This window comes from Heloderma suspectum, chromosome 2, assembly GCF_057233095.1.
Source record: "Heloderma suspectum isolate Gila_16-S chromosome 2, 16-S_ref, whole genome shotgun sequence".
Lineage (NCBI taxonomy): Eukaryota > Metazoa > Chordata > Lepidosauria > Squamata > Helodermatidae > Heloderma > Heloderma suspectum.
The window spans coordinates 28,049,802-28,076,380 of NC_139459.1; the positions used below are offsets into that span (position 1 = coordinate 28,049,802).

The window sequence follows — 26,579 nt, forward strand, 5'->3', positions numbered from 1 at the left end:
TATATTCATAAGGGATATGATTTAGGTCATACCTGAATGGTTTAGTGGTTTTCCCTACGTTCTTCAATTTCAGCCGAAATTTTGCGATAAGCAGCTCGTGATCTGAGCCACAGTCAGCTCCAGGTCTTGTTTTTACTGACTGTATAGAGCTTCTTCATCTTTGGCTGCAAAGTACATAATCAATCTCATTTCGATATTGACCGTCTGATGATGTCCATGTGTAGAGTCGCCTCTTGTGCTGTTGGAAAAGAGTGTTTAAAAGTCTAAAAGTAGCAAAGCTTTTTAATTTTTTATTGTCTCCACAAACAGGTTCATACCAAGTTCCACTGCAGGCAAGCACATGCTCCAGGCTGTGACACTTCATGCTTGACATTTTCCTATGATGGCACTATTCTTGCCAGCCGAGGAGGTAAGTGACCACATTTCCTTCCATATATAGCGCTGGATACAAGTTGGGCTGAACTTTGTGATGAACTCATATAGCAGAATTTGGGTGCTGTCTCTAACTCAGCTTTCTCCAATCTGGCAGCATCCCTGTGTTTATGATAATGTGTTCTTTGTTTGTGCTACAATGTAGAATAGGAAGTATTAGGTGCTGGTTCCTGTGGGACTATTCAGATCTCCGTATAACTTAAAGATATGCACATAATCATTAAGGCAGCATTTACCAAATTAATTCGCTTTTGCAGGCATCCTGTCAGATTTCACATTTGTAGTGTCTCCATATTTGTGACTCTGTTCTTTCCCCTTTGTTGATTTTCCTTTTCTTCTCTGGTGCTGCAGCCTTCAACCGTCCCCAGGATGTCACAGGTATCCAGGTGGCTTTTCATAAATAAATTAGCATCTAACCCAGATGCTATACTTTGATCTAAAATCATTTTGAAACTTGGTATTTCATGTGCAGGTTCCAAAGCTGCTTTTAAAAGCATGGTGTATTGGAAAATACTAATGTGACCCTGGACAGGTTAGTCTAATTTTAGCCATTTTCATATGTGCTAAAGAATGAGCATTTGTGCTTTATGTAATGTAAGTATTACTCTGGACCTTTACCAACAAAAGCAGATGTCTAGTCAGCAGTTAGTCTTAGATTAGCACACCTGCCCAAATGCAAGGGATCAAAGAAGGGATCATGTTTTGGGGAATAGGAACTTCCAGTGAATCCCTGATTGTATCCCTTGGTCTGTGATGCCGTTTGCTGTCGGATATGAGAGAGCTGAGATGGGGCTCAGCTGCAGGCAGAAGGGAAAAAGAGCAACCGAAGAATTGCTTATGAGTGTTCCCAGTCTCATTCCAGTGAGAGTAAGCTTGTAACTTGACAGAAATGCAAGCAAGTGATGTTTAAAGATCCACTTCTGACCCTGAAAATAGTTCTTTGAATGTGTTTTTGGTAACACAATAATAAAAGATGGTTCAGTAATGCATGACCAGCCTGATCATAAAAATGGGACTGAATTAATCAAGAGAGGTGTCCTGTTTTTCTGCTGACATGATGGGAATTTACACAGTTAACTTCTCTTGTCACTTTACAACAAAATAAAAAATGTGGCCATGATGTGGACTGTGATACAACTGATGGTCCATTCCCATTTTCTGCTATGGGATATAAAAATCTACAAGCGCAAATCTCATCAGGTTACCTTGCCTATGAAAACAAGCTTTTCCTGATTAGCTACAAAGAGGTTTTATTAACACCTCAACAAGACTCACCCCTTCATGAATCACTGCCTTGTTGTGGTGAAGGGGCTTGCATAACTCAGTGAAGCCATAAGCTATACCGTGCAGGGCCACCCGAGATGGGCAGGTCATGGTGGAGAGTTCTGACAAAATGTGGTCCACTGGAGAAGGAAATGGCAAAAACAATTAAAGGGCAAAATATACCTAAAGAGATGCACCTTGAAATAATAAATCATTTTGGGGGGGAAAGTTATCATAAATATATACATTTTTAAAAGCCAAAGAACAACCCTTTGCTCAAGGATGTGCGAGTTTTGAATCCTTCACTTCCTTTTAACCACGAGGCTCTGAATTTGACATGTTAACCCCCAATTTCTTGCTCTCAACACTGGGAAATATAGGTCATGTTCAGATGACCTATAAGCACAGCTTCTTGCTAGAATAACAAGCCATGGAGAGCCTCAGGCTCTCTTGCTTCCCCCCGCCCTTTTTGTACCTGTGGTAAGGGGACTGAAAGCTTCTGCTTTCACTTTTAAACTAACCACAGTTCCCTGTGAATTCTGAACTCAGGGAACTATGGTATGTTTAAACTATGGTTAGTGAAAATGAGTCAGGATCAAACATTGTTTGCACTAACCATGATGTAAACAAACCTCAGTCCTCCATGTTTTTAGTTTAAAAATGAAAGTGGAAGCTTTCAATCTCTGCCTTGCAGGTACAATGGAGGAAGGGAGGGGACCATATGTGAGCCCAAGGATCTTTTTTGTAGTGTGAAATCATTGTTTTCTCTTATGTTTGAAGCAGTCCATAGGCTTTCTCCAAACTCTCTGTACTGCTGTCTGTTCCTGCAGTGCCATTTATTCAGAGGTTATCTGGCCAAGGATGCAAGGAAAGATTCTAGTTGTGGTCTAGGAAGTTTTGAATTGTTCATGAGTTTATTTCATTTTCTGGAGGCAGACAGAACAACACATTCCAGTCTTCTTCTGGGCATCTGTACACAAGCCATAGTGATAAACTACCAGGATACCACCAGGTGAGATCTAAAGTGCTGTATCCGTTACCACAGTTCCCTATTATGAAGGGTGATGAAGACCTATACCTATCTACCATGAATGGAAGTCCCCATTCTGAGATTCCAGAGCCCATTGGAAAGAGGGAGAAAGGTTCCACGTGCCATGCAAAAGCCAAGACAAAACCTCTTATTGACCAAGAGTGGTAACGAGAAGTCAACTGAGCTAGTTGTTATCTCAGAGGGAATGTTAACATGTGGATAATACGTGTTGCTCTATCTGCCTCCAGAAAATGTAATAAACTCACAAAGAGTTCAAGACTTCCTTATACTCTTGTCAGAGTCCCATCCTTGGCCAGGTAACCTCTGAATAAATAGCACTGAAGGAGCAGTCAGCATTACCGAGAGTTTGGAGAAAGCTTATGGATTGCTTCAAATATGAAAGAAAACCATGATATAACTCTGACTGTAGTACAAGTTAAGATTGCTAAGCTCTGTAATACAATTCCACACTGTGCCCTTAAAGCAATTCCCCACACCGCACACTGGAAGCTAAGTAATTTCAGCTTTTAAAATGCTTACAGGACAACAAATGTCTGGCAACTCTTCAAATATGCTTCACAGTAACAAATCGCAATCAAGGCTTCTTTGGCCTTGATGGACTAGGCCTTGACATGATCTTCTCTCTGGAGGATTTACGGAATTATAGGAGAGAGAAATTCAGTCAGATGGCTGTTACTGAAGTTTAAAAAACATGCTAGGAAAAACTTCTTGGTTCTGCATCACATCAAACTACCAGGCCAGTCTATAGATATTTTGGTGTCTAAGGCAAGGTACCATTTTGGCACCTTGGTAGATATGCTGCCCTCCTCTTCTCCCCACCCATTCTCCGGCCAATAATCTCATCCCCCACGCTCTGATCTCTTCTTCTCCAGCCACTGCTGCCATCCTGCTCCTTTACTCTCTCCACCACCTGGCTCCCCCTCTATGTGTTTCAAGGGGTCCTTCCTTAAAGTGAAGCATTTTGGGTGGGGTAGCCCTAGAGATCGCTTGTGCTGTGGCAGCACAGGTGATCTTCATAGCCACCTCACTCAAAATGCCTTGCTTTAAGGAAGGACCCCCTGAAGTGTTGCATTTGGGTCTGGCCATCTCTCTGGAGAGCATGCTCACCCGACTGATCTTCAGGGTTTGTTTTGGCACCCCCAGAATTTGGTGCATGTGGGAGCTGCCCTGTTCACCCCCCCCCCCAAGAAATAGCCATGCTCTGGGCAGCATGGATGAGCAGGTGGCTGGCACGGGAGGAGCCGGAGCGCCGCTGCCACTGCCACCTTCGGGGTTTCGTTTTGGTGCCCAATGCAGCTGCCCTGCTCATCCCCCCACAAAGAAACAGCCCTGCAAACTACAGCCCAGGGCTATGGTCTGAAGGCACATGATACAGCTACTTTGCTGAAGCTAAGTAGGTCTGAGTCCGGTGAGTGCCTGGATGGGAGACTGCCTTGTAAGCCTATGTACACCACGTTGACTTGGGGAATATAAATGTAAATAAATAAACTTCAGGGACCATTTCAGTTTGGAAAGGATATCATGGCATCTGGCCCCATCACTTCCTGGCATATAGAAGGGGAAGAAATGGAAGCAGTGACAGATTTTATTTTCTTGGGCAAGAGCACTGCAGACGGTGACTGTAGCCATGAAATTAAAAGACGCTTGCTCCTTGGGAGGAAAGCTACGGCAAACCTAGACAGCATAGTAAGAAGCAGAGACATCACCTTGCTGACAAAGGTTCGTATAATCAAAGCTATGGTTTTCTCAGTAGTAATGTATGGCTGTGAGAGCTGGACTATAAGGAAGGCTGAGCGCCGAAGAATTGATGCTTTCGAACTGTGGTGCTGGAGAAGACTCTTACGAGTCCCCTGGACTGCAAGGAGGTCAAATCAGTCCATCCTAAAGGAAATCAACCCTGACTGCTCATTGGAAGGACAGATACTGAAGCTGAAGCTCAAATATTTTGGCCACCTAATGCAAAGAGAAAACCCACTGGAAAAGACCCTGATGCTGGGAAAGGTTGAAGGCAAAAGGAGAAGGGGACAGCAGAGGATGAGATGGCTAGATAGCATCACCGATGCAATGACTATGAAGTTGAGCACACTCCGGGAGAGAGCGGAGGACAAGAAGGCCTGGCGTGCTATGGTCCATGGGGTCACGAAGAGTCGGACACGACTGAACCACTGAACAACAACAACAGCAAGACCCAAGGGAGCAGTGCAATTATGTACATACATTATCTTGTAATGATCCTTACAGCAACTTCTAAACAGAACTGATCCTGAGATGATAGTTGCTTGCCTAAAGCCACTTGGTAGGTTCAGGGCAGACGACTCCCTAGGAACTAGAGGTTTCCTAAATTTGTACCTTAGTCTCCCAGCCATTGAATCATACCGGCTCTTTTTTTTTACTTCGTGACAGTGCTTTTATACTGAACATTTCTGAGCATGTGTAAGCATACACATGAAACAACAAGAGAAATGTGCACTTGTAGACGGAGTGGAGGCAAGGCGTTACGACCAAAAATGGCACTCTTGTTTTGAGCTCCCCTCCAGAACACATAGTAAAACTAACCCCATGTTCTGATGGCGTCACATTGTGAAATACCCCATTGCTACTTCACAGTTTGCTGCCACAGGCCACCAGGGCGGCCCAAGACCTTTTGCTGCTTGAGACGAAGGACAAGATGACCCCCCCCCATTCCATGTACTAAACCCAACTGGACTGGCAGATAGATTGGTCAACACTGCAGCCTTAAGGGGCAGTATCCTCCACTGCCCCTGAAGGCTGTGGTCTAACTTAGGGGGAGCAGAGCAGGCCGCATGGCTCACAGCTCTCTCCTACAACACCTTGCTGCCGCCTCCCAGCATCTGATGCCTGAGGCCACTGTTTCATTCTGGCTAATGGTAAGGTTCAGCAAGGTGGCTGCATCACATACCTTCTGACCTTCTTGCACTCCCTTTAAATGTATCTGGGATTATATAGATGCCATCTCTTCCATTTTGCTACCCATGTTATTTCCAGGGGGGAAATATAATACATATTTATTTATTTATTTATTTATTTATTTATTTTCTTCCCCTTCTGTATGCCAGGAAGTGATGGGGCCAGATGCCATGATCTTCGTTTTTTTAATGTTGAGTTTCAAACCAGCTTTTGCACTCTCCACTTTCACCCTCAACAAGAGGCTCTTTAGATCCTCTTCGCTTTCTGCCATTAGGGTGGTATCGTCTGCGTATCTGAGGTTGTTGATCATTCTCCCCTTTCAAAGTTTTGGAAAAAAAAACATTCAAAAAATCCACTGATGGTGGGGTGGAACCTCTAACTTTCCTTTTGTAACATTATGGTCAAGAAATAAAGTGTTATTCTTCATTATTGCACATTAAAACTTCCTTTTCTATTTCATAGGTGATGATACCTTAAAAACCTGGGACATCAGACACTTTAAAACACCTCTTAATTCAGTTGTTGGTCTACCTAGCTTCTTCCCCATGTAAGTAGCTTAATAATTTAAGGCAGGAGGGAGCTCACATACGATCTTTACATGCTGAAAATGAAGACTGGTTCAGTGGAGGCATACCTCTTGAACTGGTGTTGTTGTATGCATGCAATGCAACACATGTCCAGGTTGTGGCTCACCAAAATCGCTTGAGCTGTCATGTAGTGAGTTGTAATATGGTCACATTTACAAGACTGGTTCGGAGGGTGCAAATTAGTGCTGTACCTGTGCCAATAATTTCAACCAATGGTTTTTCAGCCATTCACATTTTTCCTCGAAAATTAGGGAATGTGTGGGGAGAAATTGTGATGAAATTTCACAGAGGGGAAACAGTTTTGAGCTTACCTTAATAAAGTAACAAGGTAGCTTGGGTTGGGGGGTGTTCTTTTCCCTTTAAAAATAAAATTCCTTGCAGTGTGGTCAGCAGCTTCCTCAGTTGCCTGTACTTCCTAGAATGCCCAAAGGCCGACATTACGTCATGATGTCCCCCCATAGCCATTACAGGAAGTGTGGGCAGCTGGGGAGGCTGTCTTTGGAGTGCCTAAGAGTGGCGCATATTTTTTTTTTAACATCAGCATTAGACATTTAAACTTTTTAAAGTTTTGCACTGCTTTCAGGCACTCCAGAGACAGCCTCCCCAGCTGATAAATTTAGCTGAATGAGTTTGATGAGGGGATTTGCTATGATACATTTATATTTTGGCAGACACAGTTGTGGATGTGTTGAGAAATACTGAATAGACAAGTTATTATCTTTTGCAAATTTTCAAGTTAGTCAGATTCCTTCATCAGGGAAAAAGAGGCCTTAGTTGGCATGAAAATAACCAGTTTTGCTCCCCATACAGCTGTAGTAGTGGAGCTCCTTTCTGCCTGATCAAGAGGGCTGTGTAGTTCAAAAGCTTAAGTACTCCGACACCAACAGAAGTTCAGTTATCCTCACAACAGCCCTGTGAGGTAGTTTAGGCTGAAAGAGAGTGGCTGGCCCAGGGTCACCCAGTGAGTTTTATGGCTGAGTGGTTATTTGAACCCAGGTCTCTCAGCTGTAGTCAAACACTGTAACCACTACTCTGGCTCTCTATGTCATTCTTCCCCTAAGGGAGTTATGTAGTTGTAGCAGGGATATGGCTACAGTGGGTATTGCTATGGGGGCTCTTGTGATGAACTCCTACACTTCTAAAAAGTATTTATTTATTTATTACATTTCTGTATCGCCCAATAGCTGAAGCTGGCTACCACAAACCCAACAAAAAAAGCAGCTCTTGTTGGCAAGGTTAAACAAGTAGCACTACTGCTCAGAATGTCAGACATTGGTCTAGACCTCTAGGTAGTGATGGCTTTCCCAGGGATGTTAAGCATTTGGCCTTTAATTCTGCCCCTCCTTCTGTTCCTAATACCTCATCCGAATGACTTGATAGCACACTCTGTTCAGCATCCAGTGCCCTGAGCTATAGTCTATGTTGGAACATTGCCAGATGGTTTGATAAGCAAATTGGCAAAAAAAAAAAAATGTATCCACCCCACCCCTGGATTTCATTTTCCTTTAACGTGTGGGTTGGTTGTGTAAATTACATATTATTACAATACTTCATAGGAGTGCTACATTGGATGGCTTGCATGCTGTGTTTCTGAAGGATCCATGAATCTTTTCTGAAGGATACGTGAATCTGAAAGAAATCCAGGTTATTTTTTAACAGCACAGATGCTAATATCCTCCTCCTAACTTACTAACATATAGAGACATAGTTACTCAATGGTAACTATGAAATATACGGCATGAAATTGGCCGCCTAGTAGCCCTGTATTTGGTGAAGATGGGTCATTGTAACCAAGAAAGAGTATGCCATATTTTAGATCCAGTGAGGATGGGTCACATATGTCCAAGTAAGAGTACGTCATGTTTTAGGTCCAGGGTAGGCACATCTCTTTGTGCCCCCTTTCCTTTCCTTGTCAGCCTTAGCCATGATTTATGATTTGACTTGTGTCCTGTGTTCAAAATGTGATGTAGGCAGGTTAGCATCTGTGCAGTTGTAGTGCTATATCTTTGCCAAAAGATATAGCACTATATACTATACATAGATACTAGGCAGTACTTCTTCACACAGCGCATAGTTAAACTGTGGAATTCACTACCACAAGATGTGGTGATGGCCACCAATTTGGATGGCTTTAAAAGGGGGTTAGAGAAATTCCTGGAGGAGAAGGCTGTCAATGGCTACTAGTCCTGATGGCTCTATGCTACCTCCAGAATCAGAGGCAGTAAGCCTATGTACACCAGGTACTGGGGAACATGGGCGAGAGGCTGCTGTTGCATTCATGTCCTGCTTGTGGGTTTCCCATTGTGGGTTGGCTACTGTGTGAACAAAATGCTGGACTAGATGGACCCTTGGCTTGATCCAGTATGGCTCCTGTTATGTACGTAGGGGAGGAGGGAATTGGCACTGGGAAGAGGTAGAGAGAAAGGGAGTCTGTGTTCCCATTCCTGGCCTCCAATCTGCATAGTTTACAGGGAGCCAGGCTCTCCACCAGCTCTTACTGTTATTCTGCTGGAATTCTTTAAGCTTGTGATTCAAATTGATCTAAGCATGCTGTTTTTACTCACTATTTCCCTATAGCTCTTACCTCAAAATTTGAGATTAATTTTAAAGAATCTAAAGAGAGCACTATTTAATCTCAAACTATGAACTTGCAGAATATTTGTTTCGTGCTTTAGGAGCAAACAAGGAAAACAATGTTGTAAAGTAATCCTCCATACAATTTTGCATTGCCATTTAAAATGGTTGGGTATTGTGTTGATGAAAATAGATATTATGACCTACTTACTTACTGAATGATAGCCATATTTTGAAACTGTTTCTGATTTGGGGTGTGGGATGGGGTAGGTAAACCAGCCTTTTTTTCTTCCAGCACTGAAAACTTGACGAGACATCTCATTTAGTTGTTTTTGCAATTTTTGTTTATTTTGACACGGCTGTGATTATAGTTGTCATACACAATTAAGGATTTAACATAGATTTGACATAATACATAAATAAGAATTCCAGAACATCAATTCAAATGCTCTGTATTTTATTTTCAACAGGACTGACTGCTGTTTTAGCCCAGACGATAAACTACTTGTTACTGGTACTTCTGTTAAGAAAGGACATGGCAATGGAAAACTTCTTTTTTTTGAGCGGGAGACGTTTAAGAAAGTGTATGGGATAGATGTCACAGATGCAGTAAGTCAGAGTTCAGTACAGAACTTGATTTGTTTCTCTTTTTCATACATGAAAGTGAGGATTGTCTTGTCTCTCTTGCATGTCTAACTATGATCAATGTTTTTGTTTTAACGTATGTGCATACAAAATACATGATTGATATTCCTGTAAGATCAGGATATCATGGAGTATATACCACAACAGTGATGCTAATTACACGGGGCGATATCCAACTGTGTCATTCCATTAGCACAAATGACATTGTGCTACCAGCAACTAGGTTCCGAAGTATGCACAAGAGGAGAAGCCTGTTGAACAAGTGCAGTTCCACAACTGGTTGTGCATTAAGCATGTGCAACCTGGTGTGCAACACGTTGCACAAGCATAATAGACAACCTCTTGTGCAATGGAAAGATTCAGAACAGCTTTGTTACCACCATTTGAATTTGTGAAATGACACCATTGGATACTGCCCACACATACATAATAATACCAAAAAAAAAAATTCTGTATTATAGGTGAGTATAGCAGTCAGGGTGCAAGAGGCATACTGTATTTCATGCCCCAGCCCCCATGTTTTTCGTGGGCATCCTATGGTGCGGGGTGTCCCTAATGCTTTTAACTTAATCAGGGTGGTAACTTACTCAGGAACTGAAGGAGCAAGAAGAAGCTAATAGCATTGTGTGCTTCCTGGATCCCACAAGCAAGAGCTTCCTAAGCCTTGCAAATTGTGTGCAGTCACAGGAGGGCTTTGGGCACACCTGATACAAGCCACTCCTTCTCCCTTCCAGCGCTTTGGACTGTAGCCTGGTAAGTCAGGGACTCCCGGCAAGGGTGAAGAGAGCCTCTGGCATCACTTCCCCCTATAACCCTTTCCCGTCTTCTCTATCAGACCTTCTCCTTACTGTGAATATGCAGTGATTCACCCATTCCCTTACAGCACAATCTTGTGCATATTTCCTCTGAAGAAAGTCACACTGAGTTCAATGGGGCTGACTCCCAAATAAATGTGCATGGGATTCCAGCTGCAGACAACATTTTAACGTGATCTGCTAATTTCTTTTAGTAGCAGTGAAACCTGTCACTCTTAGAATCATGACTACTTCATGATACCATTCTTCTTTTTTGTTTTGCTTTGCTTGTAAACTGGGTCACATTTCGTGGGAGAGTATGTGTGCAATTGCTCAAATCGGTATTTTAGCTTTAGCATTTAATAAGGTCCTTTTTCTCTCAAGCGGCAGTGTAAAATGAAGATTTGTGCATGGCATTTGCAAGGATTATTAATATTGTACCTCTTCTCTGGTGCCCACAGGCAGAGGGGAACTGATAAATATTATATATAAATACATCAACAAGTTAAGAAAGCTGAAGTGTGCTTGGATATTAAAGATGTCCTAGGCAAGGCCAGACACCTGCTGAGGGTCCTAATGACAAGAGCCCTCTGGACTTGCTCCTCTTCTTTATCATTGCAACCAGCTCGTTTAGCTTCCTCTTGCTCTGGCCCAGACAATGGTGTTGGTGAGGAAGAGGAGCAGGAGATGCCACTGCCTACTTGCTCCCTGGTTCTCTGCCTGTCAAGCAAGCAAGCAAGCAAGCAGTAGCAGTGATGAGAACGAGGATGAGGAGCAGCAATAACAGCTGATGGCAATGGTGGTGAGAAGGTAGACTCACTGAGGGAAGGGGCCCACTGAGGGCACCTTGCCCAAGGGCCCTCAAAATCCTGGAGCTGGTACTGGACTGCGGTTTAAATAAAAAGATGGATGAATATCCTGGGTGTGGATTATAGAATGTTTCTTTCAGTAGTTTGGTATGGACATTTCTAAAGCACACACTCATTCCGATCCCTGAAGTTACCTGAGATATTTCCACTACCACCCTTGCTAGCCAGGCCAGTATACTGCTTGACTCACTTGCTTGAGTAAGACTCCGACTCTTAATGGCATGTACTTTATTTCTCTTGCTCCTCACTTCAGCCATATTCTGATCTCATTTGAATTGTTTCATCTATGATCTTTGAACAGTCTACCTTGCTACCAGGTTTGAAGGGTTGTTGGGGGGAGGTTAGAAGATAGAATTCTGTACCTGTTTGATACCTTTCAGTCCTATAATTTGATACGATATGTACAATTAGGGGAAAAAATGTGTTGGCCAAAGGCTATATATTCCTTTTTTGACTCCCACAAGTAATCATGTTGACTTAAATAGAATTCAGATGCAGTGCAAATGGCTGAGGAAAGTTCAGGCGAATGTTTGTGACCCATGTATTTCATCTGCAAACAGAATAATAGGGCTTATTAAGTTAAATGATAAACCAGTCCTAATGGGTTCAGCACATGAAATGGGATGCAAAAGAATGCTTTTGTGTCAAATTTAAATGATATAGGAAATACATTTTTACAGCTGTTTAGCTTTTCTCTATCAGACAGCGGGTGGGGAGAGAAGGTCCAGACAATATAGATAATTTTACAATGCTTAACGGCTGTGAACTTAATCTTTAAAACTGCTTGGTAAATAGCCAATAGATTCTGGCCTGTAAATGAACCTGATCTTTAATGGAAACTTAATGGCTACTTTTAAATGCTTGACCAAAGTGATGACTAGCACTCCTTTCCGTCATATCAACCAAGCCGTTGTTCACCTCCTTTCTTTTACGTTTTTATGGGAGAGTACATTGTTATTCCAGACCTTTTGTTTTTATGTATAGGCTAACTTGAGGACTTACAGCCCTGTCCAGAAGGCATTTTGCCAGCACAGTCCACATTGCTGAAGTGAATGAGGCATGGACAAAAATTAAGGAGTACATATTGTCTTGCACCATTACAGATAGTGACTTTAGCTTTATAAAACCAATGGTCTATAGATTTGACACCATCAACAATCCTGTGGTGTGAAGTCATAGCAGCCTGTTTGTAAGAAATTGTACAAACATAGAAACATAGGAAGACCGCTGAGCTACAACCCTTCCTTGATAGTCCTGGTTGCCATTGTAATAGCTTACAAAAAAAAAAAAATCCCATTTGAACTCATTTCTTCATTTGTTCATTCAAAATATTTATATTCCAGCATTCAGCCTCAGTTGTTGAGCCAGTTCACAATATAATACAAATCCATAGAAAAAATAATGATTAAAACCAGAATAAAAACAACAGCAGTAAGAACAAATTGTCAACAACACCTTAAAATGCATTTAAAACTAGAACAAAAGAGATATTTAAAACATCCTAAAGTCTATTAAAAGTTTGCATAAAGAAGTGTTTTTAACCAGCACTAAAAACTATCAGAGAGAGTGCTGAACAAGTGGACAGGAGGAGGGTGTTGCGCGGTCAAGGTGCCACAGCCGAGAAGGCTCTGTCTCTCATAGCTCACCTACCTTACCTCCAAAGGTGGGAGTGCTCTGCGCATGGCCTGTGAGGAAGATCTTAATTAATCTGGCAGATAGAATGGAAACAGATGGTCTTTCTCCAAATAGATACTGGAAGAAACACATATCCAAATTCATGATATAGGACTTATAATTTCCATCGTTGCATTGTGCAGCTAAAATGTTTCCCATATAGAAACTTTTAAGACGCTTCTAGTTATTTTCAGTACAAACAATAGTGTGTTTTACATAGTTCTGAAATCAGTTTTCCCAAGACAAATACACTGTATTTCTTCCTAGCCTCTTGAGCATTTTTGAATCTGGTGACAGTACATTCACAGCATTGTAGATAGCTCTTCAACTCCCACCTTATTTATTGTAGTTGGCTAATTTCATAGGATGAGCTCCAAAGGAGTTTCACACTTGAGTTATTTGGTTTGTCTACTTTTAGGCAAAACTTTAACATAATATTGTGATGTGCAGACAGCCTTTCTATTCCAGAGGGTAACAATGGACATTCCTACTCATCTTGGTAGACTTGTCATGCATTTTGCGGAAAGGGTGAGGGTATATTTTCCCATCCTTATAAGTATTCCAAAATGAATCCATTTAAAAGAAATTATTTTACAGTCTTGATGTTTTGCATGCCAGTATTAGTTGGAAGAACTTTTCTTTTAGTTTCTAGCCAGATTTAGGAAAAATAACAGCATTATTAAAATGCTGGTTGTATAAGGTCTATTGTAGTGTTAAATAGATAATTCTTTTAAAAGCAATTTATTTGTTTAATTTAAAACAGTTGTCCACTCTGGAATTAGGGTTCTCCAACCACTAAAGGAACAAGTACTGTGCATGCCTTTTACTTGATATGTAGAAGGTGCTGTTGAGAGCTCTTAGTGAGACCACCTTGTTCATCATTGCTAACATGAAAGCTAGCTTTTATATGGCCCATGTCACTATAGTGTTGGATCACACCATTTAGGGATTTAGGGCATCTGTTCTTTTATTGTTGATTGTATCAGACTCAGCAGCACAACTGACCCAGCTGGAAGTAAAGACAAATAAGTTTGGAAATGGTTCTGGCAAGCCGTCACTCCAACACACACTCTCAAGAGCTATATAAGTTGCCACGCAGTTGACTTAAAAGGGGAGCAAATGAATAGAGGGCTGAGTAGAGGGTCAGAGAGCCCCAAGCCACAGTTCCAGCAATGACATGGTTGAAGGCCCAGCAAGGTCCCACCCACTTGCTAGAAGGAATTCTAGTGTGGTCAGAAGTGGAAGTTAAGGGTGAGGAAAACCACCAATTAAGAGGTGACTCCCAAACAGGGGCAGATAGGAACTCTGGGTACCCATTGAGCAGACATTGAGGCGTGGTTGTAGGGAGGGCTGGGCTGGGCTGCTGCTATCATCACAGATTGTAGAGAACTTTCAAAAAATGATGGCATCAGCATTTGCTTCACCGTGTGAAATTTATCCTGCCCTTCCTCTGAAAGGGACCAATCAGTATGCATGGGATTATCACATTTCAACCTTGCCACCTTCCTGTATGGTAGATTAATCTCACAGATAGCAGTGAGAGTAATGGCAGAACTTACATTTAGGGACATGAGCCTAGATTTCCCACTTCTGAACCAAACTTTCTAGTTGGCACACTACACTATGCCATGCCAGCACCCAGTTAAAATATTATCTGTACCAAAGTATGTTTTAGCATCTTTTAGGCACAATATTTTATTTCTTAATTTTCATTTGTAAGTTGCCCAGCCCACAACCACGTAGAATTCAACCTTTATAACCTGAATGTGTAGTATTATGGTACAGGTAAGTGTTGAATCCCCTTCATGGATCACTGCCTTGTTGTGGCGAAGGGGCTTGCATAACTCAGTGAAGCCATAAGCTATGCCGTGCAGGGCCACCCAAGACGGACAGGTCATGGTAGAGAGTTCTGACAAAATGTGGTCCACTGGAGAAGGAAATGGCAACCCACTCCAGTATTCTTTCCAAGAAAACCCCATGGAACGTATCACAAGGCTAAAAGAGATGACGCCGGAAGATGAGCCCCTCAGGTCGGAAGGTGTCCAATATACTACTGGGGAAGAGCAGAGGGAATTTCTAAGTAGCGGCAGAAAGAGTGAAGTGGCTGGGCCAAACCCGAAAGGACACTCAGCTGTGGATGTGTCTGGTGGTGAAAAAAAAATCCGATGCTGTAAAGAACAATATTGTTTAGGAACCTGGAATGTCAGATCAATGAATCAAGGTAAGCTGGAGGTGGTCAAACATGAGATGGCACGATTGAACTCAACATCTTGGGAATCAGCGAACTAAAATGGACAAGCATGGGTGAATTTAATTCAGGTGACCATTATATCTACTACTGTGGGCAAGAATCCCTTAGAAGAAATGGAGTAGCACTCATAGTCAACAAAAGGGTGGGAAAAGCAGTACTGGGGTACAATCTTAAAAATGATAGAATGATCTCAGTACGAATCCAAGGCAAACCATTCAGCATCACAGTAATTCAAGTCTATGCCTCAACCACTGATGCTGAAGAAGCTGAGGTTGATCGGTTCTATGAAGACCTCCAACACCTTCTAGAACTAACACCAAAAAAAGATGTCCTCTTCATCATAGGGGATTGGAATGCTAAAGTAGGAAGTCAAGAAATCACCGGGATAACAGGCAAGCATGGCCTTGGTGTACAAAATGAAGCAGGACAAAGGCTAATAGAGTTTTGCCAAGAGAACACGCTGATCATAGCAAACACTCTTTTCCAACAGCACAAGAGGCGACTCTACACATGGACATCACCAGATGGTCAATATCGAAATCAGATTATGTCCTTTGCAGCCAAAGATGGAGAAGCTCTATACAGTCAGTAAAAACAAGACCTGGAGCTGACTGTGGCTCAGATCATGAGCTGCTTCTTGCAAAATTTCAGCTTAAATTGAAGAACGTAGGGAAAACCACTAAACCATTCAGGGTATGACCTGAATCATATCCCTGATGAATATACAGTGGAGGTGAGGAAGAGATTTCAGGGATTAGACCTGATAGACAGAGTGCCTGAGGAACTATGGACGGAGGTCCGTAACATTGTTCAGGAGGCAGCAACTCAGTTCATCCCAAAGAAAAAGAAATGCAAGAAAGCAAAGTGGCTGTCTGATGAGGCTTTACAAGTAGCTGAGGAAAGAAGGGAAGTGAAGAGCAAGGGAGAAAGGGGAAGGTATAGCCAACTGAATGCAGAGTTCCAGAGGAGAGCAAGGAGAGACGAGAAGGCCTTCTTAAATGAACAATGCAAAGAAATCGAGGAAAACAACAGAATGGGAAAGACTAGAGATCTCTTCAAGAAAATCGGAGATCTCAAGGGAACGTTTTGTGCAAAGATGGGCATGATAAAGGACAAAGAAGGCAGGGACCTAACAGAAGCAGATGAGATTAAGAAGAGGTGGCAAGAATACACAGAAGAACTATACAGGAAAGATCTGAATGTCCCTGATAGCCATGATAGTGCGGTCTCTGAACTTGAGCCGGACATCCTAGAGAGTGAAGTCAAGTGGGCCTTAGGAAGCATTAGTAACAACAAAGCTAGCGGAGATGACAGTCTTCCAGCTGAGCTATTTAAAATCCTAAAAGATGATGCTGTTAAAGTACTGAACTCAATATGCCAACACATTTGGAACACTCAACAGTGGCCACAAGACTGGAAAAGGTCAGTTTACATCCCAATTCCAAAGAAGGGCAATGCCAAAGAGTGTTCAAACTACCGTACAATTGTGCTCATTTCACATGCCAGCAAGGTTATGCTCAAAATCCTACAAGCTAGGCTTCAGCAGTATGCAAACCAAGAACTACCGGAAGTACAAGCTGGGTTTCGAATAGGCAGAGGAACTAGAGATCAAATCGCCAACATTTGCTGGATCGTGTAGAAAGCAAGAGAATTCCAGAAAAACATCTATTTCTGCTTCATTGACTACGCTAAAGCCTTTGATTGTGTGGATCACAACAAACTGTGGCAAATTCTGAAACAGATGGGAGTACCAGACCACCTTACCTGTCTCCTGAGAAACCAGTACGAGGGTCAAGAAGCAACAGTCAGAACCAGACATGGAACAACCGATTGGTTCAAAATTGGGAAAGGAGTACGACAAGGCTGCATATTGTCGCCCTGCTTATTTAACTTATATGCAGAGTACATCATGAGAAATGCCGGGTTGGATGAATCACAGGTCGGAATTAAGATTGCCGGGAGAATTATCAACAACCTCTGATATGCAGACGATACCACCCTAATGGCAGAAAGCGAAGAGGATCTCAAGAGCCTCTTGTTGAGGGTGAAAGAGGAGAGTGCAAAAGCTGGTTTGAAACTCAACATTAAAACAACGAAGATCATGGCATCTGGCCCCATCACTTCCTGGCATATGGAAGGGGAAGAAATGGAAGCAGGGACAGATTTTATTTTCTTGGGCTCCAAGATCACTGCAGATGGTGACTGTAGCCATGAAATTAAAAGACACTTGCTCCTTGGGAGGAAAGCTATGGCAAACCTAGATAGCAGAGTAAGGAGCAGAGACATCACCTTGCCGACAAAGGTCTGTCTAATCAAAGCTGTGGTTTTCCCAGTAGTAACGTATGGCTGTGAGAGCTGGACTATAAGGAAGGCTGAGCGCCGCAGAATTGATGCTTTCGAACTGTGGTGCTGGAGAAGACTCTTACGAGTCCCCAGGACTGAAAGAAGGTCAAACCACTCCATCCTAAAGGAAATCACCCCTGAGTGCTCATTGGAAGGACAGATACTGAAGCTGAAGCTCAAATATTTTGGCCACCTAATGCGAAGAGAAAACTCTCTGGAAAGACCCTGATGCTGGGAAAGACTGAAGGCAAAAGGAGAAGGGGACGGCAGAGGATGAGATGGCTAGATAGCATCACTGATGCAATGAATATGGACTTGAGCACACGCCGGGTGAGAGCGCAGGACAGGAAGGCCTGGCATGCTATGGTCCATGGGGTCACGAAGAGCTGGACACGACTGAACGACTGAACAACAACAAGTGTTGAATAGATGTGCTCTTAAAACTACTATGAAATTGCAGTTGTTTTTTTTTTAAGAGTTTAAAAAATATTCCCCTTGTACTACAGTGTTAAATAGCATAGTGGCAAATTTGCCTACGATTATCTTGATGCTGTAATCTCTCTGAGGAACCTTAAAGTCTGTGGCTTGTATAGAAAAAGATGGTATGCAGTGTTCGTAAACATTCTAGAGATTTTCAGCCTCCTCCCCTTCCCAATGGACCATCTTGCGCTTCCTGGAAAGCTACCCTGGAAGGTCAGGGGATTCTCCCAAGCACAAGGGGCTATTGTGGACAGGAAAATCAGTATTCATTGCAGCACAAGGGCTACAGCAGACAGGAAAACCATCAACCTCTCTGGGTACATGCCTATGGTGTTTCCACACAGTCAGCTCTTTTGGATTCCTGCCTATAAAATCAGGGTTTAAATACAGAGGTAATTGGCAGTCCTTCCGGTTTGCCAAAAAGACCCCAACTTGTGAATTTCTCATTCTCTCTTTACTTTTTAAAAAGCAGAATGTCAATGCAGCGCTCGACCATCACTGTCAAAATATCTCCTTAAGCGTTCAGAGTCTTTGGCTTTGACAAGCTGCTTATCTCTCTGCACGGGCAGCCAAGTGCAGCAGATCATAACAGTGCTCTTCAAACAGCCCCCACCACATAGCCTCACCACCACTGAGGCAGAAAGCAAAAATTGGAAGTTGTGAAGCAAGTGTGTAAAGCCAAAATGTTTTCTTAGCAGCAGTTTTTGCTGACAGCTTTATGTCTTCTGATCCATGCTGGAGTCTTAAATGAGACATTTTAAACCATCAAACCTGTGCCAGATAAGATGCTGTGCTAATGGTTTTGTTGTTTTTTTTCAAAAGCAGGAGGCAATAGCCTATTTGGGATAGGTAATGTAGTCAAATGTAACCAAGTTCTCTGCTCCTAAGGTTCAAAGAGCATATATAGTTTAGCCCAAAGAGTTCATGATGGTCATTAGGCCAGAGGTCTACTGCCTGTCTCAACTGCCCCATCCAGACAGGACTGTGTTGTCCTCATTTTCTATGGCTCCATCCATTCCCATCATTTTCTGGTGATGGCAGCCTCAGTGCTAGTCTTTCAGGCAGTAGAAGGGCTTAAGGAGACCTCTTGTACTTTTTACATTCTCCACAAATCTGTCCACTAAATTGTCACCTTCTGTAGCATCCTTGCAGTGTGTCCCCTCTGGCCTTAAAATGCACTTTGGATGTCCCAACGTTCATGTTGATTTTAAGGGTTTTTAAAAAATGTCTTAGTGGAAGCTGACTTTTATGTGGCCCATTCTGCTATGGCGAAGTAGTATAGTATTATGCAAGGATTACACTAGTGCAGTTGGATTCATTCTTCCAAGTAGCTCTGATTTAATCAATATGCGTTCCTGCATCAGACTGTGAACATGGCAAGGACTGGATTTGCTTGCCCTCACTCTTCTCCCCTATGTATGTAGTGGCCTACCCTCCAGTAATTATCAGATGAAATGGGGTGATTTACTGTGTGATGAATAATTCCTCAAAGTATGGAAGGAGAGGGTGTAGCTAACACAGCTCCGCTCTAGAATTTTGGAAATCCCCACTTCAAAATGTTTACATGCCTACAATCCAGAAAGCCCAACTTTGTATATTAGCATCCTAAAAATTCCTATATGAGTAGTTACGCCACTAAAATCTAGCTTTCAAGTAACTGCGATTTTTCGGAATATCAGAGCCTAAGATATATGGAAGTTGTTGGATCTGCAAACTTCTGAAAAACCAATGGAGGAAGGTTTTGGACCTAAAATTTGGGATTTTCCCACGGATCATTGTTCTGTCCCCTACCCACTTATATATGGCCATCTCCCCCCCACCACTTAATTCATAATGAAAGCAAAAACAAGAAAACCCGGGGAAATTGCATCTTGTTGTTGTTGTTGTTGTTGTTCAGTCGTTCAGTCATGTCCGACTCTTTGTGACCCCATGGACCATAGCACGCCAGGCCTTCCTGTCCTGCGCTCTCTCCCGGAGCGTGCTCAAGTTCATATTCATTGCATCCGTGATGCTATCTAGCCATCTCATCCTCTGCTGTCCCCTTCTCCTTTTGCCTTCAGTCTTTCCCAGCATCAGGGTCTTTTCCAGAGAGTTTTCTCTTCGCATTAGGTGGCCAAAATATTGGAGCTTCAGCTTCAGTATCTGTCCTTCCAATGAGCAGTCAGGGTTGATTTCCTTTAGGATGGACTGATTTGACCTCCTTGCAGTCCAGGGGACTCGTAAGAGTCTTCTCCAGCACCACAGTTCGAAAGCATCAATTCTTCGGCGCTCAGCCTTCCTTATAGTCCAGCTCTCACAGCCATACATTACTACTGGGAAAACCATAGCTTTGATTAGACGGACCTTTGTCGGCAAGGTGATGTCTCTGCTTCTTACTATGCTGTCTAGGTTGGCCATAGCTTTCCTCCCAAGGAGCAAGCGTCTTTTAATTTCATGGCTACAGTCACCGTCTGCGGTGATCTTGGAGCCCAAGAAAGTAAAATCTGTCACTGCTTCCATTTCTTCCCCTTCTATATGCCAGGAAGTGATGGGGCCAGATGCCATGATCTTAATTTTTTTAATGTTGAGTTTCAAACCAGCTTTTGCACTCTCCTCTTTCACCCTCAACAAGAGGCTCTTGAGATCCTCTTCGCTTTCTGCCATTAGGGTGGTATCGTCCGCATATCGGAGGTTGTTGATAATTCTCCCAGCAATCTTAATTCCGACCTGTGATTCATCCAACCCGGCATTTCTCATGATGTACTCTGCATATAAGTTAAATAAGCAGGGTGACAATATGCAGCCTTGTCGTACTCCTTTCCCAATTTTGAACCAATCGGTTGTTCCATGTCTGGTTCTGACTGTTGCTTCTTGACCCTCGTACAGGTTTCTCAGGAGACAGGTAAGGTGGTCTGGTACTCCCATCACTTTAAGAATTTGCCACAGTTTGTTGTGATCCACACAATCAAAGGCTTTAGCGTAGTCAATGAAGCAGAAATAGACGTTTTTCTGGAATTCTCTTGCTTTCTCCATGATGCAGCGAATGTTGGCGATTTGATCTCTAGTTCCTCTGCCTCTTCTAAACCCCGCTTGTACTTCCGGTAGTTCTCGGTTCGCATACTGCTGAAGCCTAGCTTGTAGGATTTTGAGCATCACCTTGCTGGCATGTGAAATGAGCGCAATGGTGCGGTAGTTTGAACACTCTTTGGCGTTGCCCTTCTTTGGAATTGGAATGTAAACTGACCTTTTCCAGTCTTGTGGCCACTGTTGAGTGTTCCAGATTTGTTGGCATATTGAATGCAGCACTTTAACAGCATCATCTTTTAGGATTTTAAATAGCTCGGCTGGAATACTGTCATCTCCGCTAGCTTTGTTGTTACTAATGCTTCCTAAGGCCCACTTGACTTCACTCTCTAGGATGTCCGGCTCAAGTTCAGTGACCGCACTATCATGGCTATCAGGGACATTCAGATCTTTCCTGTATAGTTCTTCTGTGTATTCTTGCCACCTCTTCTTAATCTCATCTGCTTCTGTTAGGTCCCTGCCTTCTTTGTCCTTTATCATGCCCGTCTTTGCACAAAACGTTCCCTTGAGATCTCCAATTTTCTTGAAGAGATCTCTAGTCTTTCCCATTCTGTTGTTTTCCTCGATTTCTTTGCATTGTTCATTTAAGAAGGCCTTCTTGTCTCTCCTTGCTATTCTCTGGAACTCTGAATTCAGTTGGGTATATCTTCCCCTTTCTCCCTTGCTTTTCGCTTCCCTTCTTTCGTGAGCTACTTGTAAAGCCTCATCAGACAGCCACTTTGCTTTCTTGCATTTCTTTTTCTTTGGGATGGATTTCGTTGCTGCCTCCTGAACAATGTTACGGACCTCCGTCCATAGTTCCTCAGGCACTCTGTCTATCAGGTCTAATCCCTGAAATCTATTCCTCACCTCCACTGTATATTCATCAGGGATATGATTTAGGTCATACCTGAACGGTTTAGTGGTTTTCCCGACGTTCTTCAATTTCAGCCGAAATTTTGCAAGAAGCAGCTCATGATCTGAGCCACAGTCAGCTCCAGGTCTTGTTTTTACTGACTGTATGGAGCTTCTCCATCTTTGGCTGCAAAGGACATAATCAATCTGATTTCGATATTGACCATCTGGTGACGTCCATGTGTAGAGTCGCCTCTTGTGCTGTTGGAAAAGAGTGTTTGCTATGATCAGCATGTTCTCTTGGCAAAACTCTATTAGCTTTTGTCCTGCTTCATTTTGTACACCAAGGCCATGCCTGCCTGTTATCCCGGTGATTTCTTGACTTCCTACTTTAGCATTCCAATCCCCTATGATGAAGAGGACATCTTTTTTTGGTGTTAGTTCTAGAAGGTGTTGTAGGTCTTCATAGAACCGATCAACCTCAGCTTCTTCAGCCTCAGTGGTTGGGGCATAGACTTGAATTACTGTGATGTTGAATGGTTTGCCTTGGATTCGTACTGAGATCATTCTATCATTTTTAAGATTGTACCCCAGTACTGCTTTTCCCACCCTTTTGTTGACTATGAGTGCTACTCCATTTCTTCTAAGGGATTCTTGCCCACAATAGTAGATATGATGGTCACCTGAATTAAATTCGCCCATGCCTGTCCATTTTAGTTCGCTGATTCCCAAGATGTCGATGTTCAATCTTGCCATCTCATGTTTGACCACCTCCAGCTTACCTTGATTCATTGATCTGACATTCCAGGTTCCTAAACAATATTGTTCTTTATAGCATCGGATTTTCTTTTCACCACCAGACACATCCACAGCTGAGTGTCCTTTCGGGTTTGGCCCAGCCGCTTCACTCTTTCTGGTGCTACTTGGAAATACCCTCTGCTCTTCCCCAGTAGCATATTGGACACCTTCCGACCTGAGGGGCTCATCTTCCGGCGTCATCTCTTTTAGCCTTGTGATACGTTCCATGGGGTTTTCTTGGCAAGAATACTGGAGTGGGTTGCCATTTCCTTCTCCAGTGGACCACATTTTGTCAGAACTCTCTGCCATGACCTGTCCGTCTTGGGTGGCCCTGCACGGCATAGCTTATGGCTTCACTGAGTTACGCAAGCCCCTTCGCCACAACAAGGCAGTGATCCATGAAGGGGAAATTGCATCTATTTAAGTTCTGTTGCTGTTGCCATGCTATAAGGGTGAATAAGCATATGCAAGATTAATTTTCTGTCTTCATAAATTATAATGTAGACATCTCCTGATTAATCAGTTCCTTTGTCAGCAAGTTGGAGAGTTAAACTTTCTAAAATGTTAAGCCTGATTGACATGGAAACACAAATCTAAAGTTAAACTTGTAGCTGAACTTATCTTAATTAACATGGAGGCCAACTGCAAAGCTTGTACAATCTTCAGAGGAGCTGAGCTCTCTATATATTTGCTGTAACCTAGCAAGCTCAGCTCTTGGGCAGTTTACCTGACCTAGACAGGGGCAAAATTAGGGAGGAAGATTAATCGTAAAATCCTCTCTTCCAAATGAGGGTGGTTTGGGAGGTCTGGTACTTAAGCACTGTATACATTACCTCAATCAGTTAACCACCACTCTCAAGGCAACATGGCATGTGGGTAAATGTGGCTGAATGTGGACCACAGTGTCATTAAACACACAATCATATGCGTGTTTAGATGGAAGAAAGTCCTATGATTCCCAGCATTCCCCAGCCAGCATGGATGTTGATCAAGGTGTCTCCCCTGCCAGGTTGCTGGGAGTTGTAGGACGTTTTCTCTGTCTGAACATGCATAGGATTGCTTCCTAAATCAGTCTCTGCTTCAAACTGAAGACTTGAAGATTTACAGAACTCTTAAAAGAGTTCTGTAGAAGGGATTAGTATGACTTGAGGGAGAAGTTCTTTGTACTATTGGACTTCCCCACCAGAGGCTCTTGCTGCTATTGAGGAGCAAAAAAATATGCATATTCCAGCCTCCCCGAGTCCACTATATTACTATATTAATAATACTATAGTGTTTTTTCTTACCAACAAAGCATGTTATATTCCCATTTCAGTCAAAGTTTTCGTAGTTATCCCCGCAATCCTCTCTTTGGCTTGGTTATCTTTCACCACCGGAACATGTGAGCAGATACTGACAGGAGGATGGAAGAGTGAGCAAATTTCATAATCCCTTTCCATCAATTTTAGATTTTAAGGCCATCTGTAATGGAAAGGAGTCAAGAAGAACAAACATGCTTTCTCCAGAACAGACTACTGCAGCTGAGAAAAGCCTCGGGCTTTTGCTTCTTGGCTCGTATCTTACAGTGAATGTGGCTGTCGTATGACATCACCAGTGGTTTTTGGTCGGGGGAGGGGGTTATTTAGTGCAGATTTCATCCAAATGTGAGTAGACACATTTTTAAAACATTAATCAGTTAAAAGCCAGATAATCCTCTAAAACCTCTTTAAGGAGTTGACAACTCCAGGTTCGGCATGTAAGACAATAAGTAATAGTTGAGTTTATACGTTCAGTGAGTTCTCAATTTACTTCTAATTATTAGGATTCAACAGATTATCCTCTTCCAAATTCTAGTTGCATATTATTTTTTTGTCATGAGTTGTCCAGCCCAGACTTTGAACTTTGTTTGAGTAATGTTTCCTTTTTAGAGTAGGATTTGCCACCAGGGGGCTATCTAAATGGAAACGCTTTGTGAAACGATTTGGGCAGAATCTTGATTTGCACAGAGTCAAATTAGCTCTTTCCACAGTACACGCAGTGCTATTTTCCTCCACTTTTGAAGTGTACATGGGAACTGAAGCTGCATTAGTTGGAGTAGGGTGGGCGAGTTCTGCCGCAAGTAGAAATAAATGTCGGCAATTACGTAGGTGTGGGGCAGCCAATGAGCAGAGGCTTGCTCCCCCTCCCTCGGTGTTCAGTGAAGAGCAGTGCAGGACTTGCTTACGAGTAGACGTTCATAACAGACTCCGCATACCCCACATGGACACACACATTTCTGAGGCGGGCAGGTAGCCGCTGCCTCCCGAGACTGAGCAGGCGCTGAGAGCGGGGAGCTGGAGGCAGGGAGAGCAACTAGCACGTAGTCTTTGATGTATATTAACTGCCCAGTCAACAGCCCCCCCCCCCCACACAGGCTCAATGAAGTGTTTCTGAGTACATGTTTATGAAAATAATCCACCCTGCCATCCACCTTTTCTCAGTTGTGCAGCTTCGAATCAACAGGCTTCCACCATTTCTCAGCTGTGCTCCTGCGTAGCTGCACAGCTTCAAAACCGCAGGGCTGGCTCCTGTCTCCACTCTCAAGCTTGACTACTTAAAGTGAGAGGCAGTGACATGGAACTGAAGGTAATGAGTTACGTCCGGGTAGACATGTTTACCCCTCTGCTCTCCCCCTGCCCACACTACTTTCCCTTCTGCCAATCAGCACCACTTCCACCAGCCCACACCGAAGCCAGCTGAGGACAAAATGGGTTTGAAACACACACACACACCATCCCAGATTTAGGGCAAGAAATGCCGGGCTAGCTACGGGGAGCAGTATGCATCAGCTGTCATGATGGACTTAGGGGTGGAGTAGAACTGGAATAAAAGCCCCATATAGATGGGGCCCAGCTTTTCCCAGACTTCAGCTTTTAAACACACACGCATGTGCACATACACACCTCAGCATGATCCAGATCCCAGCGTTGCATTTTATGTAGAGAGCAGCAGATTGGTGACGGTATGGCTGGAGATGGAGGGAGAAAACTGGAAAGGAGATTGACCGATGAAGGAATTCCTTTCACCATTCTTGCTTGGAGGCATGTGGAATCAGTAGCAGAGAGGGAAAGCTGTGAGAGTGTGAGCTTTGCATCGGGTAATATCCAGTGTTAGTCCTACTTAAAGTAGACCCATTGAAATGAACGGGGCTTAGGTGACTAAGCCCCATGAATAAGCTAAACCCCATTCATTTCAATGGGTCTACCCTGAGCTATGGCCTCTCCCCCAAGAACTGAATTTTCTGCACTGGACATCCTTTTTCATTCCAGCTCCACCCACCCACCCTCCTTTTTTCTCTCAGCTTCCTGACTGCCCCTCCTGTGCTTTCATTTCCCCTTCTTACTTTTCATTAAGCGTTTAAATGGGTGGAACTGCATTTGCCCTCCTGATTGGCAGGGCAAGCACAAACCTTAGTTTGCCTAGTTCTAATATAACACAACATCAGAAGTGAGAGGGGAAATCAAAGTGGATGGGGGGCGGGCACATGACCGCAGAACCTACGTGCTTCCTTTTAACTCGGTGCCCTCCACTTGGGATCAAACTAGATGATACGTTAAGAGCATGCTTCCATATAATGTGTCTGGTTTTTTTCCTTTAAAAATGGCCGCCATGGGGGCAGGGTTTAGGGCATGAAGGGTGGGATGTTTAATCCTTGCAGAAGGATTAATCCTCCCCCAGAAGGTGTTATTTGCACCATGAGCCAAGCTGGCATTAACACCAATGTCAGGGAAAATAGCATCGAGGGAGAGGGTTCGTTGCGACTGTGATGTAGGGGGAAAGGTTTAACCTTCCCCCGCTTCTTGGCCTTTGTGGTCCCAATACTGATCCCTATGATGGCTATTTTTTAAAGGAAAAAGTGCGCTTTTAATGGAAGTAAGCATTAATGTATCACCTTCAGTCCTTGGTTTGGTCCTTAATTGTTAGTTCCTGGTTTGTGGAAGGCCATGTAGCGTGGTGTTAGATTCGAACCTGTAA

At 43.1% G+C, this 26,579-nt stretch overlaps 1 protein-coding gene across 2 annotated transcripts in view; it reads left to right on the top strand.

Moving 5' to 3' along the window:
- Positions 1-26,579, top strand: part of WDR70 (WD repeat domain 70) — a 183,854-nt gene that overhangs the window by 126,894 nt on the left and 30,381 nt on the right. For both annotated transcript variants that reach the window (XM_084833092.1, XM_084833093.1), the window contains exons 11-13: positions 310-409; positions 6,137-6,221; positions 9,306-9,444. In XM_084833092.1, coding sequence (XP_084689218.1) covers positions 310-409; positions 6,137-6,221; positions 9,306-9,444 — 324 coding nt within the window. The remainder of the gene's footprint in view (positions 1-309; positions 410-6,136; positions 6,222-9,305; positions 9,445-26,579) is intronic.